Here is a 19,804-nt window from a genome sequence, read left to right on the forward strand (position 1 = left end):
AGTTGGTTTTTGACCTACTTTTTGCCCTTAAACTTCAGAAAATTAAATTTGTAGTTAGAATGAAACCCAAACTTTGAAGATGTGGTTTCACAACCTGTAGTTCAAGGATCTTGACCCTTGGAAGCTGGAATTTTCTTAAGATGGCATCATCAGATAGTGAGTCAAGGGGGCCAAAATGTTTCCTTATGTAGGCATTTATATACACTGCCTGACTTCTGTGTCGCTGTGCTCAAGCTGTAGGATTCTTTGTAAATCTGCCATTGTTGAGCACTTGAAACACACACATACATACTGTTTTATAAGATGAGTCATTAGTACACCTGCTATTGGTGCACCAGAGAGATGATAGAAACACCTTAGACCGTAATAATTTTAAATGCCAAAATAGTGATGTGTTATAGTATAGGCTGGTGTCATGCTGTTATTTCATAGTGCTGGTTCATCTCTTAAAAATTTGTACTTGAATGGGTGTTTTGTGTCATTTTTGGCTTATATTGTCACTTATATAATGTTGTGAAATTAGAAAATCTGTATATAGCCAACTTCAGTTACCTGATGGGTTTAGTGTATGTCATGGTGGCTCACCACAATAAAATAAAAGTTTAAATTCCTTTCCATACATATCTAAATAATGTGACTAAGTCTGATTATATATTTAATAAGGTATGAAATGCCATGGTAAACATGCTTCAACTTCACTTGGCTATTGCCTACATTTTAATCTTGCATTAATATATTACTTTGAGTCAAGTTACAAAAATATGCTCTTCTCCGCGTTAAACTATGAGTGTATAAGAAAAAAAACACTTAAAATACATATTCTATTTTATAACCAAGTAAACTATTTTTTAATATTTAATTTTGTATCTAAATTCAACTGATCAAGGCTTTTAACTTCTTTATAACTGATAAACCAAGTTGAATGTCATGCACCACACAGCTTCACCAGAGCCCCATTTCGGATAAAGTCTGTTTCCACCTCCTATGACAAGGACGAGGGGTTGGATTTTGGGAGGCATGGTGGCCAACAATTTAGCCAAAAAATAAAAACTAAAGATAGATGAAGTAGAGGATTATGTCAGCTGTCAGCCACAGGTACATGGTTTGACATTCCATGTTGGGTTAAGAATGATGCAGTTTGCACTTATTGTCAGTAGGCAAAAACATGGTTAGAGAGGGCTTGCTGACCTGTCACACAGTAGTTCCAATTTATCCCTCCTGTAAGCCATAACCACCTGATGATGTTGGTCTTGCTGCTCCCTCAGGGCTTTTAGTTCTATCCTGATTTCCTTGAGTTAAGATATTTCCTTCTGCGACTTAAGCAGCTTCTCATGCTGCCACAACGTCCCGTTTCTCCTTTAGCAGGAGATTAATGGCTGGTATTGTGGAGGGGGACTGATGCTAAAGGGCCAGACTGGAGAGGGCCTGATGTGGCCTGGTTGATGCATATGCATATATACCTCCAAAGATCACGTCCAATGCTTCAGGCCCAAAGATGGCCAAAACTTTCTCTTCCTCTTAGGTGAGAGGAGGAACTGAAATGATAACCCCAACCAATCTTGTCTGCTTCCCTCTTACATGCTGCAGCCCTCTGTTTTGTCAAATTTGTGTTCCTCCACTTATTCCTGACTTCTTCTGGGCTTTATACCATTAGCCAGCAACATTTATTTTTTGAGTGATTTCTGCCCAGTTTTCCTTTTTGTACGCATTCTACGTATAATGCTGTGTTACAGCTTTGAGAATTGCTGGATTTTATCATTTTCCACCTTCTCCAAAGAACTGCAATTTCTTGCTTTGAAAATTAGGGTTTTCGTGTCATTGTACCTCCCTGTGAATTAATGCAGCCTCCTCATCTACAGGATCCCTTATACAAAGACATGCCATTTTGTCACATTTACTGTGTCTGCATGATGAAAATTATCATTATGTGTCTAAGTGGTCCGGTGAGAAAAATAATCAGAATCAGAAATAGCTTTATTGCAAAGTATGCTTGCGCATACAAGGAATTTGTTTTAGTGACATAAGCTTTCAGTACACAGAGACAACATACAGACAAAAAAACATATGTAGATATAAATAGACAATATTAAAAAAAATAGATAAAAAATAAGTAAATTGTTTGAACAGTTTGAACAGCTGAACCAAACCAGTGATTGAAGTGCACAGGACAGACTCAATGATGGCTGGGTAGAACTGTTTCAGCAGCTCCTGTGGCAGGTTAAACTTCCTCACCTGGCGAAGAAAGTATAACCTTTGTTGGGCCAATAGAATCAATGTGATTGTCCCACTTCAGGTCCTAAGAGATGGTGGTTCCCAGGAATCTGAATGACTCCACTGCAGCCACAGTGCTGTCTATGATGGTGAGTGGGGGGAGTGCAGGGGGTTTCTCCTGAAGTAGACTATCATCTTCACTGTTTTGAGTGTGTTCAGCTCCAGGTTGTTAAGACTGCACCAGACAGCCAGCTGATTAATATCTTGTCTGTAAGCAGACTTGTCACCGTCAGGGATGAGACCAATGACTATAGTGTCGTCTGCAAACTTCAGGAGCTTGACAGAGAGGTCTTTAGAGGTGCAGTCGTTAGTGTACAGGGAGAAGAGCAGTGGGGAGAGAACACATCCCTGAGGGGCACCAGGATGGTGAAAATGCAGGAGGGGGGGGACGGGGAGAGTTGGTCAGAATGGGTGTGGGGGGTTTCAAATCTACAATAAAATTAATTCAGGTCTTCAGCAAGTTGTTGATTCACTTCAGCACAAGAGGATTGGTGTCTTGTAGCTTGTGATGGCTTTCAGACCTTTCCATACTGAAGGTGAGTCATTGGAAATGAACTGATCTTCCAACGTTTTAGCGTAGGTCCTTTTAGCCACTCTAATCTCCTTATTCAATGTGTTCCTGGCCATTAAGTCCTGTTATCTTGGGTTTATTTGGAACGGGATGATGATGGAGTCATTGGAAGTAAACTGGTCTTCCAACTTTTTAGCTCTAATCTCTTTGTTCAGTTTGTTCCTGGCCTGATTGTACAAAACTCTGTCCCCATTTCTGTAGGCATCCTCTTTGGCCTGACAAAGATGTCTAAGTTTTATTGTAAACCATGGCTTATCATTGTTGAATGTTAAATAAGTCCTGTTATGAATGCATATATCCTCACAGAAACTAATATAGGATGTTACAGTTTCTTTGTCCAGATTGGTGGTAGCAGCTTCAAAAACACTCCAATCAGTGAGGTCGAAACATGCTTTTAAAGCACCCTCTGTTTCGTTGGTCCATCTCTTTACAGTCTTTACTACACGTTTAGAAGATTTAAGTTTTTACCTGTAAATTGGTATAAGATGAACCAGGGAGTGATCAGACAGACCCAAAGCTGCCCGTGAGACAGAGTGATAAGCATCTTTTATTGCTGTGTAACAGTGATCTATTATATTACTGTCTCTGGTGGGACATGTGATGTGCTGTAAGTATTTTGGTAGTTCATGGGAAATATTTGCTTAATTAAAGTCCCAGAGAATGATTAAAACCGAGTCCGAGTGTTGTTGTTCTGTCTCTGTGACCTGATCAGTGAATTTCTGTAAAGCTGAGCTCACCTACGCTTGCGGAGAAATGTTAACACTCACATGAATATACAAATGAATCTCCTGAGGCGAATAGAACAGCTTGCAGTTAATAAAGAGCGCTTCTAGATCAGGACAGCACTTCTTTAACACAGTTAATCCATTCTCCACCTTTCACTGATGTAAAAGCATGTCCCGCCGCCGTGCGATTTCCCCATCGATTCTGTGTCACGATCTGCTCTAAACAGCTGAAAGCTGGGCAGATGGAGTACACTGTCCGGAATGGCATCATTCAGCCAGGTTTACGTGAAAGACAGAGCAGCAGATAATTTCTAGTCTGTAAAATTGTGAATTTTATGAAATATTTTCTAAGGCCATATCATGTGTGTTTTTAGAGTAGCCTTATCTGATTGATTTATGGCACTTTTCATCTCTGTAAGATCTCACATGTAAACACTCCTGTGTGCTCTGTCTGTGTTTTTGGCTCTGAATACTCCCCCATTCATGATTCTATTGTTCTCACAAAACGAGTCTTTCACACCTCCGCCAGGTATGACACCTTATCTGCATTATTCTTTTATCATTATTATTTTGTTTTTATTTCACCTTTATTAGCCTTTGTTGTGGTACTTAAAGCTTTACAAAGCCATGAAGCTGCAATCTCACTTCAGTCTCAGTATGCATTTACCCCTTATATATCAAAAGTCTTACTATAAAAATACAACAACATTTTCTTACGATCTTACATTAATTATTGTGACAAAAATGCATTATAAAAAAGAAATGCACCTGCTATTAGTAGCATTAGAGCTAACGTTACCATCAAGCTACATTAGACAATTTATGAAATTATTAGTACACTTTTACTCAAAACTCACTTTAAACCCCGCTTGAGTGTTTGTAATAACATCCTTTTGCGATCACGGGTGGAATTTGGTCGTTTACATTGCTGCACAAGTTTTGATATTTTTTAAAAAAATGCCTCAGATCTCAAGAAAATGTAATACCAAGCTTTACTACCGTAATCGCAGGTTGATTATTTGAATATTTTGTGTGTACAGAGGTGTATCAGTGTTGTTATGGGCACATAACAACCACAAAGTGTACACAAACCATGTGACATGATGTGACGGTGTCCGGTTATGACACTCTAAAGATTGACAAGGCGAAGGACCAATCAGAGTCTGTCTGACACACCAGCATGAGCACACAGGACTGCAGACTCACACAGATCACTGGGAGAGGCTATTTATCATCAGATCGCGTAAATCAGGGGAAAATTAAAAGAAATTATGATTCTGTCTGAAGAAATATGAAGTAAACATCAGTAAATATATCCATATATCCCCACAGATATGCATCTTTGGTCTATAAATCCTTATTGACGCTGTTCAGTGAGTCCGTGAACACAAATAAACCGCTGCTGACGTGACTGAATATGAATGAGTGGTGAATTTCTGTTCAAAATGTGGCATAATACAGATTTATTATTTTGCACTCCTGACATAAATTACTAAATAACTGTCACTGCAACAATGTTTTATCAAAACATTGGTCAAAAATCGAAGCTAGAGTCTTTAAACTTTTAATTGATGCAAAGTTTGTCCAGATCAAGTAAGAGAGTGATGTTTAACATGCTGTGAAAGTGAAACATTAATAATCTGGGGCCGTCGCGGATCCTTGAACGCAAAGGGGTTAATGATGCATTTGTAAATGAAGATAAACGCAGACAAAGGCTGCAGACAGCACACCTTGTTTGTTATCTTTATTTTATAAGTGCACAACGTTTTGTTGTTATTATGTCTGTATACAAAAAAGTAGACCCTTTACAGATTCGATTGATGTATTGCTCTTATCTGTACGATTAAAACTGAAAGTGTAATTTAAGTTCTTTTTTGGGTTATCAGGAGAAAACGACTCATAACACGTATACGCGTTAATTGACTCCAGAGGGTTAAGTGACTGCACTTAATTTAATTAAGAATAATTAAATCATTTAATTTAATTATTTAACCCTTTCTTAAAAATAAAATGTATTGTGTTCCGTGGGGAAAAAAAGTGGTTGTACCCAGACTTTTAAAAATAACATATTTTAGAGGTGTAATTGCGATACCGTAATATTTTTATCTAAGGTTATCATACCATCAGAATCTCATACCAGACCATACCTACTACAGACATCTGTATAAATATGACAAAATGCCTGCAAATGCTGTTTTTGTCTCTAGTTTTGGAATTCCAATTGAGAGCAGATGTAACATTTGACAAAATTCTACAGCCATTTACTGTGGCAACATTTTGTTAACTATTTTATGAAAAACCATTACCTCAGTATCTGCAGCTTAGAGTTTGAACTCTTAAGTCCATCAGAAAGAAGCTTCACTCCTGAATCCTGCAGGTCATTGTTACTCAGATCCAGCTCTCTCAGGACAGAGTTTGATGATTGTAAAACTGATGACAAATTCTCACAAGACTGAGCAGTGAGGTTACAGATGGTAAATCTGAACAAGAAGAGATAAAGAATATAAAGAATAGATCCTAACAGTGTGATTTTTTTAGTAATTAATTTGCAAACAATGTAAAATAATTAATCAAACATTTCAAACTTAAACCTCAGTATCTCCAGCTTAGTGTTTGGATTCTTCAATCCATCAGAAAGCAGCCTCACTCCTGAATCCTGCAGGTCATTGTTACTCAGGTCCAGCTCTCTCAAACAGGTGTTTGATGATTGTAAAACTGATGACAAACTCTTACAAGATTGAGCAGTGAGATTACAGATGGAAAGTCTGAACAAGAAGAACACAGTAACTGCATACAGAATAAATCTTAACAGTGTTTTTTTTATAATTAACCTGTAACAGAATTAATCAAATATTTGAAGCTCAAACCTCAATATCTCAAGCTTAGAGTTTGGACTCTTCAGTCCTTTAGAAAGCAGCCTCACTCCTGAATCCTGCAGGTCATTGTTGCTCAGGTCCAGCACATTTAGATAGGAATTTGAGGATTGTAAAGCTGAAGACAAACTCTCACAGGACCGAGCAGTGAGATAACACCCACATAATCTGTGTAAAGAACAAAACAAACAGCGATTTTATTGTGAATTTATGAGGTTATGTCGTTTATAATCTGCAGTACGATTGTGTTAAATACAGTGTAATTGGTAACACTTTATAATACTTATACAATCATAATATTACATAACTCATTTTAAAACTATTGTAGTCCATTGGTAGTTTATAAATTGTAGTAATAACATTTATAGACTATATAGAAATAGTGAGTTCATCATTCGGCACTGTAATAAAGTGTTCCGGTTTAATTAGCTCATATGTAAAGAATTAGATAATGCTTTATTAGCAACTTATTGACCATAAATTTCACTTTAGACTCGATCTTGGAAAATCTGAAAAAAACATTAAATGCTTTAACCTGTTAGCCAGCACCCCCCATTATGGGACTCACAGCTGAAAGTGCTTCACCTAACTTATAATTGTAACAGTTTCCTACTTCAGTGTGTTACAAACATAATTTTGGTGTATTGATAACATGATATAAAAATACATGAAATGAGTCCTGGAGCAATCTAGAAAAGTAATGTGTTGAAAGCCACATGTCTTATGAGTTTCTATGTCAAATCTGGATAAGATATCATGAAAAATGAGACTCCTGCAAATACTTTTATGAGACTATGTCTACACCCCCACCCCCCAAATATAAAAAAATCTATATTTCCCAATAGTATTGAAGGCTTCTACAAACAATTTAGTCAGTAAACATACCACTGCATAGTTTTTTACCATTATAAAACACTAGACAGAAACTTAGCAAATAAGTGCTGATGTGCTGATGGCTACTTATACAGACGGTAATAACACAAATGCACCATAAAGTAAATAATCCACTATACGCGTTCACTTTGATAGTCAAGATCATACAGTAATAGCGAGCTGATCTGAGCTGATTTGCACTCAAACAGATGGTAATCATGCAGATACATTCACATTCAACATAAAACACACTCTCACATATATAAAAAGGTGATCGCTATAAAGTTCCGCCTCCATCAGCTGACAGTTCGTCAGAGCGCGTCACAAAAGCCGTCAGGAGAGAGCGCCAAAATTCAAATATACTATATTTCGACTATCTTTCATTCATTCTTTATTTCCGGTGGATCGTCTCATTCTGTTTGTGACACTGTACGCTGCAAAACCATGCCGTTTTTTTACTACCAAGACGCAGTTTCTGACCGTGAGTTATTCCATAACGGACGCAAACAGTTCTGCCACTGAAGAACTGAAACGTAAACAAAGGAATTATGATCCATATTACGTCATTGCTACGTTGGACTAAACGTGCTTCATAAGATGTTCTTCAGTGGACCCTTACCTTTCTAACTAAACTGGGATTTACAGCTGTGGATGTGTTTATAACTCGTTATTATGACGCATCTGGTATGTACTGCGTTTCTAATGTTCATGTTTTTATGTGTACTGCTTACACAAATGTAGCAAATATAAGCTTTATAAACTTTCCATTGAAAAACAGCGATCTGTCATCGATGCTTGAGGCTTAGATCTTTATAATGATACATCGATTGTCAAGATTCAATTTGTTCCGTTTCATTTAATCTATTCATAAACACTGACATGTGGAGGTTGAAGGGCGTTCAGGACGCCGTTGTCGGGATGCAGGCTAAAAGGTTGTCTTGTTGTTTGAAGTCGATTAGCATTTTCTCCTGAGAACCCAGAAAATAACTTATTTTAGACTTTCAGTTTTGATCGTACAGATAAGAGCAATACATCAATCTAATCTGTAAAGGATTTACTTTGTGCATTTATAAAATAAAGATAACAAACAAGGTGTGCTGTCTCATCGTTGATCTTCATTTACAAATGCGTCTGTAATAGATTAAAAACTCCATAATCACGGGAAGAAGGAGGCAAGAACCGGCGGACAATAAAAACCAAAAATGTAATAATAAAATAAACACAAAACAGGGGGGGACCGCTCACAGTGACCTGTGGGAACCTGGGGGTAGGACAGACGAGGCGAGAGAAAAAGAGATGGAAGGATGCGGTGCGACAGAGACGAGAAAGGGGAGAGAGAGAAAAAATATTGTTCCGGTTCCCAGACACGCTGCCAATCGGCCCTCCACCAGCTGGGTGATCTCCTCCGCGGTGCCTGGTGGTGGCACTGGACAGCCTTCGGCGGACGGCACGACACTCCACGGCCGCCTGGTCGACGCCGACGGCTCCTCCGGTTTTGGCCAGCTGGCAGGAGTCCCCTGTTCCCTGCTCCTCCCCATTCAAGCGGATGGCAGAACGCTCTGGCTCCCTGGCGAATGGCGCCATCTCCCTCGTGGAAGGCAGCCGCCCCTCCACATCGCGGGCGGCCGGCAGCGAGCTCGTCCATCCCCGGCAACTCACTCCAGTCCACCGCCTCACCGCCTCCATGGCAGCACACTCCCTCGCCCTGCTCGATGGTACCGCGGATTCACCACAGCGGCGAGGGATCTTCAGCAGCACGTCCCTCCTTCTCCCAGATTTCAGCACCATTGTAATAGATTAAAAACTCCATAATCACAGGAAGAAGGAGGCGGGAACCGGCAGACAATCAAAATCAAAACTTTAATAATAAAATAAACACAAAACAGTGCGACAGCCCCTCACGCACGGAAGTTGTGCACAAAACAAAACCAAACACAAAATAAAATCCACGCCTGGTCCTCTCTCGTCCTTCACTGTCGTCGCTCCTCTTTTGTATCCTTCTGATCTCCTCCATGGGACTCGAGACCATTCCCATGACTCTCGACCCCACCCCACTCGTCGCAGTGTCATTAAAATGAACTGTAACTCAGTGAATACTCAATGAAGAGACATGAGACATATATCTATAGAAAGCTTGACATGTCTACTTTTAAACTAAATAAGTGCTGCCAAAAACAAATATTCTGTGATAAAGTAATCCATATGAAAACAACGCAATGTCCATTTTGCACGTCTCCCTTCATTATCTTCTAATATGACCAGGCCCCGCACTGAACACCATATTCAAATTATAATGTTTCACTGAAGTGCGCGTCTTAAATACACCCACACAACAGAAGACAACGCATCGAGACTGTTCTTCAAGTTATTTTTATTTTACTGTTAGCTTCCTGATGAGAGGAATAAGACATAATTCACCCCAAAAAGATGTGATTTGGACCTCAGGATTTGAGATTTGGATTTCCTCAGAAAAAAAGGAATGAAGCACTTTATTCAGCAGAAAGATTTTGAAACACCTTAAAGCTGCAGCTTGGACACATCTTCAGTGAAGGACCCAGGGTAATAGGGTGTTTCGGGTCTTTGATCTTCAGACACCCTCACCTGGGCGACCCAACCGGTGTTGATCAGGACCCGGTTTGTGTCCAAGCTGCGCGCTACTCCATACTTCTCCCCTTTTGATCCATAAGCACCTTGAGTCTTTTTTGGCGGCCTCACTGATGTTTTTATTGGCTGCAGCCCACTTCTATTGTCTCACAGCGGGCCCTCCATCCACTCCCTCTGCATGCCTCAACCAACTCAAGATATTTGGCCTTCTTCCTTTCGAAAGCCTCCTCCATCCTGTCCTCCCAGGGGACCATAATACAATTCAACTGTACTTTATTTATAAAGCACTTTCAACACCACAAGTGGAACCAATACAATATGTCTGTCCCCTGCAAAATGTCAGGATCTTACTGTTATGGCATTCTGATTCCATGCATTACAGTCTTAACAAAAATGTTTCTAAACAGTACCAGAAAAGGATCTTCAGCTTGAAACTATAGAAGAACCCTTTTTGGTGATAAATAGAATCCTTTTTATAGGATTCCACAAAGAACCATACTTGAAAAGTTATAGATAGAACCTTAATGGTGTTATAAATTAGATTTTTTTAATGATGGTTTATTTTCATTAATTAGCACATTAGTATTTTATATGATTAATATATGTATTAATAATATTATTTGTATATATTATTTATAACTATTGTTTTTATACCCCTTTATCTGCCTAGTTTTATAATGGTAACACTTTATAATAACATTCAGTTATAAGTAAATTATACATTATTAATTATTGATGACTGATCATTTACAAAACATAAATATACATTCATAAATGATTAACTATTGGTAAGTTAACATTTTAGTAATGTTTAATTCAGTTATAAGTCACTTATAAGTTATTAGTTAATGATGAATGAATCATTTACAAAACAACTATACATTCATAAATTATTAATAAGGGGTATGCTAACAATTTATAAATGTAAGTTATCTTAAAAAATAAATCTTGAAATCAAACAGATCATTAGTAGATAGTTTATAAGTTATTAGTTTCTACATTATTTATCCATTATAAATCAATTAAGTATTTATGTCAAAATAGTTTTGTATCATTATCTCAATAAAAAATTGTTAATCATGAAAAAATGATGAACAAACCATTAGTAAATGATAGGTATATGATTAATTGAAGAAGTTGGAAACTGGTCTGTGTTCAAAAGCAGAAATATGCAGGTATGCTAAAACACTATTTTTAAAAAGAGTAATTTATCTGTTTTGAAATAGATAAACATTTATAAATGCCTTAGTCAGGTGATTCCAGTGAGGTGTGTTAAATCCTTTGTCTATTCTGTGTGGAGTGTGGTGAATCTAGTGATAAAATAAACCTCTCAACCGGGTTTACCTTCAACTCCATGTGTGTCAGAAAAGACAGCTGTCTATACCCTGACCAGTCAGCACTTTCCCTGCAGTACGCACTACAAAGTGTTCATAATAAATAATTTACAAAGCTTTCTGCATCCTCTAATCTAAAGTGTAAACTACTCATTACTTGTAAATGTGTAACATATCATTTGCAGATCTTCCTGTTACATGATCCATCTCATTACATCACTTTACTCAAGCTTGAACTTAATTTTTTGTATATATAAATAAATTAACACTATGCCACAATTTAATTAGTACTTAATTTTTTTTTCTTATTGGACAGCTGCTCACCATAACATAAAAACGCACCATAAACGTAGTCCATTATTTTGTGCATTTTATTCCAAGTCTTCGGAAGTAGTACGATACAATACCACCATGGGAGAAAAAGATTTGTTTGCCGTAATATAATCATTATACATTAATAACAGTACATAGCTGCTGACTCATCCGTTAACTTAAAATTTTCCAAATTGGCACTTCAACACAACGACACTGGTTTGCGACAGTGACATCAAACCTCGTTCCTTATTGGCTGTCACTTGTGATTTGCAACCACCATAAATTGTTTGCGACATGCCAAATTTGAGTTGAGTAGTATTGAGTGAGATGCATCGTGATGATTTGGAGGATGGAATTGCAGATCAGGAGAATGTTTGCAGCGATTAAACACTTTAATTTAATTCTGTAACTCACACAAAATGGTTTTTCTGACAGAACACTGGTAATGTAGCATACACAACATTTTATCTGTTCTTTATACTGCTTTTTGTAATGTTTTAAATAAATGATTGTGACTAACGTACATTTATCTGCCTGTCACACTTTGTATATTGTCAAAATGGTTATGTTTAAGATTATAGGGAGGAGTGGGGAGCTTAAAATTATCCTTTTTATACAATAGTATATTAACTAAGATAACAGTCACTGTCAATATATGTATATATTGTTTTCTTATTTTTGTGAAGTGGCTAAAAAGTCGTTTATAAGAAGTGAGTTAGTGCTCAAAGATATCTATATAATACTAAAATATATTTGTATAAAAAATATTTATAATTTAAATATCATATAAGGGACTCATTTCATTTTAGAATAGGGGGTTCAGAAACATTTTCCAGTCATTAAAATCGAATTCACAGTTTAACATGGAATGTCACGGAATTTCTCACATTTTTATTTAACCAAAAGTAGGTCATTATATTTACAGATACTAGTCCATATCATGTTTTAATTTAAGTGTAAAGCAGCAAAAGTTTATTTAAATATGGATCCTGCATGTTCTGCCTGTCTCTGTTAATGAATGGTACACACACTGAAGCGCCTGATGCTTGTGGTAATTTCTATGTCTGCCATCTCACTAAATGAGGACGTAAACAGATGAACAACATCTCCAGAACTGCTCTGAGAGTCACTTTTTTTCACATGAAATTAATGTTTTATGCCTTCATTTGATAACCAGAAAAATGTAAATACACAACACAGAATTTCTAAGGAAAAAAAATCATAAGGAAAAAATTAAATGAATAAATTAAGTTGTGTTATGCATTCAAATAGTTAGACATGCTAAAACACTGAATTTGAAGAATAATATGGTGAGAAAAAAATAAAACATTTTATAGGGCCTTAACATATACTTTTTTGTTAAACTTTTAATAAATTTATGTGAAAATGTATACTGTTCATAGGTCGATTACAAAACTATACAGGTATTCCAAGGGCAGGCTCTAAGATGGTTTAGATCCTACCTGTCTGATCGCTACCATTTTGTTATTTAAATGGGGATTCATCTCATTTATCACCAGTAAAATATGGAGTGCCACAATGATCCATCCTAGGTCCCCTTCTATTTTCAATATACCCCTTGTTAATATTATTAGAAAATACGGAATTAGCTTCCACTGTTATGCTGACGATACTCAACTATACATCTCAACGAGACCAGATGAAACTTCTCAATTATCTAAGCTAACAGAGTGTGTTAAAAATGTTAAAAATCTCCAATTAAATTCGGATAAGACGGAGATATTCATTATTAGACCAAAAAAACACTACACAGAATCTTGTAGATTTCAATTTGCAACTAGACGGATGTACTGTTACTTCCACTACAGTCAAAAATCTGGGTGTTATATAAGACAGCAACTTTCTTTTGAAAATCATATTTCCCATGTTACAAAAACTACATTCTTCCATCCTAGAAACATTGCCAAGCTACGAAACATGTTATCTGTTTCTGATGCAGAAAAGCTAGTTTATGCATTCATGACCTCTAGACTGGACTATTGTAATGCACTTCTTGGTGGTTGTCCTGCTTCTGCAATAAACAAGCTACAGGTAATCCAAAATTCAGCAGCTAGAGTCCTTACCAGGTCAAGAAAATATGATCGTATTACCCCAATTTTACAGTTTCTGCACTGGCTACCTATTATGTTCCGTATCAGTTACAAATTATCTTTACTTACCTACAGTAGGTTGACAAGCTAAATGGGCTTTACCGCCACGCATACACTGAATTCACGCATACACCGCCGGCATTAACTGAATTTAGTTGCGTGTTAAAATAATTTGCTTAACTACCGCCAGGTGGCGCAAAGGGATGAATTTTGAACTGACTGTAATAATCCAAGATGGCGCCGTTCAATGGCGACTCGGTACTACTCTCTGTTTTGGTTGTTTGTTTGGTGTTGTCCTGCACGTTCCTAGAACCCAGCCTTGGTATTGTTCAGTATGACAGATCTGCATAACTTTATATTCGGGACAGCATGCCCGATTTCCTGCCCGATCTACCGCCGGATTGCCAACTACATAAGGAGCGGCTTAAACAACGCTGGAAGACTCGGAAGCGGGGTGTGAGGGGTGGCGCTCTTGTCCGGCTTAGGCGTCGCATCTACCGCCCAGCTCTACCTAGTCTGATTCTTTCCAACATCCGCTCCCTGGCAAACAAAATGGATGAACTTTCTATGCTCATTCGTACACAGAGAGATTTCAGGGACGCCGCCGCTATCTGCCTGTGTGAGACCTGGTTGGTTGAAAGTTTCCCGGACTCCATGTTACAACTGGCAGGTCTTTCTCTACACCGTGCAGACCGCACTGCGTGTTCACAAAAATTACGTGGAGGTGGGGTTGGCTGCTACATCAATAGTAACTGGTGTTCGGATTGCAAAAACTTGTCACAAACCTGCTCTCCAGATTTGGAGTCTCTCACTGTGATATGTAAGCCCTTCTACTTGCCTCGAGAGTTTTCTTCTGTTGTCGTGATGGTTATTTATATTCCCCCGGACGCCTCTGCTCCGGCTGCTTTGCACCAACTTGCAGATAATATCACGGAGGTTGAAAACAACAATCCCGACGCTGCCATGTTTGTGCTGGGTGATTTTAACCATGTCTCCTTGAGGAAAGCACTCCCCAGATACAAACCCCAAATCCAGATCGCTACCAGGAAGGATAAAACACTGGATCAATGCTATTCTCCTATTTCTGAGGCATATCATGCTGTAGCCAGGGCCCCCTTGCGTGAGTCCGACCACAACACTATTTTTCTTATACCAAAATATTGCCAGTTAAACTTTTTAGGAAATGGTCCCCACAAGCCATAGACGCATTACAGGACTGCTTAGACTCCACGGTATGGAGTAATTTTTGGTCTGATGGTCAGGATATTAACACTTTTACTGATACAGTCACATCCTATATTCAATTTTGTGAGAGCGTTTGTATTCCTACAAGAGCTGTTCATGTCTTTAATAACAGTAAGCCCTGGTTTAATAATGTAGTGAGAATGCTATGTAAGAAAAAACAGGCTGCTTTTAAGAGTGGTGATATGGTACAAAACAAATTACTGAAATATGAATTCCAGCGAGCTGTGTTGAAATCCAAGGCTTCCTATAAAGCTAAGCTTGAAAATAAACTATATGCAAATGACATCAAAGGTGTCTGGCGTGGGCTGCAGGACATTACTGATTATAAGATCAAACACCATACTCCAGTCAGTGACCCCTCTCTTCCTGGGAGGCTTAATGACTTTTACTGTCGTTTTGATAGCGGAAATCACCTGCCCCCCCCCCCTGCTACAGAGAGCAGGGTGACCCTCCACCCACTATCTCTGAGCATGATGTAAGAATCTTGCTCCGTCAGCAGAACATCAGGAAGGCGGCGGGGCCTGACGGTGTAATGACTGCCACTTTAAGACACTGTGCTGATCAATTAACATCTGTCCTCACTTTCAACTTTAACTGGTCTCTTCAACTTGGTATTGTGCCTGCTTGTTTTAAATCTGCTGTGATCATTACAGTTCCAAAGAAAATATAGAATCTCGTGTCTTAATGATTATAGGCCTGTGGCCTTAATTTCTGTCATTATGAAAGTGTTTGAGCGTTTGATATGTAAACACCTGTTCAGTATTCCACTTGACCCCCACCAATTTGCTTATAGAGCAAATAGGAGTGTTGATGATGCAGTTTCACTCTGATTGCATTCTATTCTTCAACAACTGGAGTCAAAATCTACATATGTACGTGTCCTCTTTGTGGACTTTAGCTCTGCGTTCAACACCATCGTTCCTGTGAAGCTAATTAACACTTTACAGGAGCTAGGTGTTAGAACATCACTTTGCAAATGGATTTTTAACTGTCTTTGTGATAGGAAGCAGGTGGTTAAAATGGGTGATTACGTCTCACAGTCAAAGTTTTTGAACACTGGCGCTCCTCAGGGCTGCGTCCTTTCTCCACTTCTGTACTCTTTGTACACACAATTCTGTCAATTACACACCAGTTCAGTTTTGTTGTTTAAGTTTGCTGACGATACCTCTGTAGTTGGTCTTATTACTAATGGTGATGAGTCTGACTACCGCAGAGAAGTGGAGGGGCTGGTGAAATGGTGCGGAAGCTATAACTTGATACTTAACATCTCAAAAACCAAGGAACTGGTTGTGGATTTTAGAAGGACTCCTAGTCCCCTCTCTACGCTCTCCATTAATGGGGTGGAGGTGGAGAGGGTCACTTCCTTCCAGTTCCTGGGGACCACAATCCAGGAATCCTTATCATGGGAGCTCAACACTAATTTTAAGATCAGTAAAGTTCACCAGCGACTCCACTTTTTGCGGCAGCTCAAAAAGTTTAGATTCAGCCGAGTTGGTTCGGTCACACAACCGCTCAGGACAAAACTAGGATGGAAAGAGTAGTACGCAGAGCATCAAAAATTATAGGCTGTAGTCTCCCTTCACTTTCTTCACTTTTCTCCACCAGAATAATCAGGAAAGCTAAAAACATCATAGCGGACCACTCTCACCCTGCTCATCATCTCTTTAATCTCCTTCCATCAGGAAGAAGATATAGGAGTATTAAGACTTCTACATCACGTTTCAGAGACAGCACTTACCCTCTGGCTATCAGACATCTGAACCTGCACTGACTGCTAGCAGCACTTTATTAACTGTATGCACTGTGCACTTTTCTCTGCCGATGGGTATTGTCTTTTTTCTGCGGGGTGTTGGTCTAATATCTTACTGGTTGTTGGGTATTGTTGGTGTACATTGTCTGTTTTCTGTACTCATGATGTTTGTCTTTTGGGTTATTTACGTCTGAGAGTTGTACCAAGACAAATTCCTATCAACTTGTTGACATGGCAATAAAATTTTGAATTGAATTGAATTAATAAAATGACGGTTTGTAAACTAAGATAAAAGGACACGTAAAACATCAATAGCATTATATTAGAACATTTTAACATCCTTAAAAACCATTATAAAATTTAAAGTAAGAGTTAATTTAAAAAAGTGGGATAGTCTTAGGCTACAGTAAAAATGTAAAAGAAAGTCTTACTGCATGCTTTTGTCATTAAACAGTCATGACTAGGTATTAGGGCTGTGAATCTTTGGCAAGGCAGCGATTCAATTCGATTACGATTCATAGGTTTTCGATTCGATTCAAGAACGATTTTTGCAAATTTAGAACGATTCAATTTGATTCGTTTCACAATTAAATTAGATTCGATTCGATTATAACGATTCGATTCTGCATTCTTTAAGTGCATTCACGAGATTATTTAAATGCTTCTACTAAATTCTTTAAATGCTTAGTCAGGGGGCAAATTACAGTAGCATTTATGGTTAGAGAACCATAGGTTATAAAAAAAAAAACTTTTTTCCATTGTTAAATGATAGTTTAATGATGTGACATGGAATACGTAAAAATAAACTTAAAAATAAAAGAATAAACTTCACTTCCTGTTTGTTGTTGGCGGCTGTACTGCGTTTGAGCTCCGTCACTATATTCTTTTCATTGACTATTTTTAACTCAAAAATCAATTTTATACATCATCGTTTCCATTTATATAACATGTGAATATATCCTCTATTGTATTCTACAACAAAAACAATCAGAGCGTCTCGCTATCACTAGTTTTATTTTGATCTCCCGGGTCCGCTATTAGCTTTTAGCCCGTAAGCATCAGCGGCGTGGTTGCAGCTAACTGCGCTAACATTGCTAATACTCTATTCACACACATTACCACTGCTGTACTCACTGTTACTTGCTTTAATGGCGGATGAATGTCTCCACTCTGTGCAACTCGAGCTCGAGGCCGTGGGAAAGCAGATTCGCGACCTGGAGGTGAGGCAGGCCCAGCTGAGAGAGCGGAGAACCGCGCTGGAATCATCCCGGGCTGACGCTCACAAGTCCGGGGTAAGTATACAGCGATCTGCTAACAGTCCCACCACGTCTACTCCGTGTGTTTCTCTACACAGGCCCGGTGCACCCAGGATGCGACCTTCCCAGATGTCCTTCACTGCGACGCCGGGACACCACGGACCCTGGGTGCATTCACAGCGGAGGACGCGAGCCGGGTCCCGGGCGACGACTTCTCCCCCTCCTGCCTTCGACATCTCCATCCGGAACCGCTTCGCTCCCCTCCGCGAGACAGGACGCGACGCTGTGATCATCGGAGACTCCATCGTCCGACACGTAAGTGCTACGTTAGCCGAAGGTAAAGTGCACACTCATTGTTTGCCTGGTGCTCGTGTTCTCGATGTTTCTGCGCAGATACCCGCGATCCTGAAGGTCGACGAGAGCCCCAGAGCGGTCGTGCTTCACGCCGGGGTTAACGACACCACGCTGCGGCAGACGGAGACGCTGAAGAGGGACTTCAGCAGCCTGATCGAGACGGTTCGCAGCACGACGCCCGCAGCGACGATCATCGTGTCAGGACCACTGCCCACGTATCGACGAGGACACGAAAGGTTCAGTAGACTTTTTGCTTTAAATGAATGGCTGTTGTCATGGTGTAAAGAACAGAAACTGCTATTTGTTAATAACTGGAATCTTTTCTGGGAACGTCCTAGGCTGTTTCGCGCTGATGGATTACACCCCAGCAGAATCGGAGCGGAGCTGCTCTCTGACAACATCTCCAGGACACTTCGCTCCATGTGACTAGTAAGACAATTCTCTAATAATTATTATGATGAGTTTTGTTCCACCCGCTTAAATGATAAAAGTACTTGTGCTGTAAAAACTATTAAGACTGTGTCTGTTCCCCGAATAGTGAGGTCAAAATATAATGTAGGATCTAGAAAAAATCTTATCGTAATTAAACAGAAAAATGTAAAGTAAATGAACAAAAACAATTTTTAAAGTTTGGGCTCATAAATATTAGATCACTCACACCCAAAGCAGTTATTGTAAATGAAATGATCACAGAAAATAGTTTTGATGTACTCTGCTTGACTGAAACCTGGCTAAAACCATATGATTATTTTGGTCTAAATGAGTCCACTCCACCAAACTACTGTTATAAGCATGAGCCCCGTCAGACTGGTCGTGGAGGAGGTGTTGCAACAATATATAGTGATATTCTCAATGTTACCCCGAAAACAGGATACAGGTTTAACTCTTTTGAAATACTTCTGCTAAATGTTACACTGTCAGACATGCAAAAGAAGTCTAATGTATCTCTTGCTCTGGCTACTGTGTATAGACCACCAGGGCCGTATACAGAATTCCTAAAAGAATTTGCAGATTTCCTCTCAGACCTTCTAGTTACAGTTGATAAGGCGCTAATCATGGGAGATTTTAATATTCACGTTGATAATGCAAATGATACATTAGGACTTGCGTTTACTGACCTAATAAACTCCTTTGGAGTCAAGCAAAATGTCACCGGGCCCACTCATCGTTTTAATCATACACTAGATCTAATTATATCGCATGGAATCGATCTTACTGCTATAGATATTGTACCCCAAAGTGATGATATTACAGACCATTTCCTTGTATCGTGCATGCTGCATATAACTGATCTTAACTATATGTCTCTGCGTTACCGTCTGGGCAGAACTATTGTTCCAGCCACCAAAGACAGATTCGCAAATAACCTGCCTGATCTATCTCAACTGCTATTTGTACCCAAAAATACACATGAATTAGACGAAATTACTGACAACATGGGCACTATTTTCTCTAATACATTAGAAGCTGTTGCCCCCATCAAATTGAAAAAGGTTAGAGAAAAACGTACTGTGCCATGGTA

The 19,804-nt window shown here is 38.9% G+C and overlaps 1 protein-coding gene across 6 annotated transcripts in view; it reads right to left on the minus strand.

Annotated features, from left to right (window-relative positions):
- Positions 1–19,804, minus strand: part of LOC132099188 (NACHT, LRR and PYD domains-containing protein 12-like) — a 237,314-nt gene that overhangs the window by 199,510 nt on the left and 18,000 nt on the right. For 4 of the 6 annotated variants that reach the window (XM_059505634.1, XM_059505633.1, XM_059505636.1 and 1 more), the window contains exons 5-7: positions 6,435–6,608; positions 6,159–6,332; positions 5,874–6,047 (exon numbers count right to left, since the gene is read on the minus strand). In XM_059505634.1, the coding sequence (XP_059361617.1) occupies positions 5,874–6,047; positions 6,159–6,332; positions 6,435–6,608 (522 nt within the window). The remainder of the gene's footprint in view (positions 1–5,873; positions 6,048–6,158; positions 6,333–6,434; positions 6,609–19,804) is intronic. The other 2 variants (XM_059505637.1, XM_059505638.1) reach the window with 2 other exon arrangements.

Source organism: Carassius carassius, chromosome 22 (genome assembly GCF_963082965.1).
Source record: "Carassius carassius chromosome 22, fCarCar2.1, whole genome shotgun sequence".
Lineage (NCBI taxonomy): Eukaryota > Metazoa > Chordata > Actinopteri > Cypriniformes > Cyprinidae > Carassius > Carassius carassius.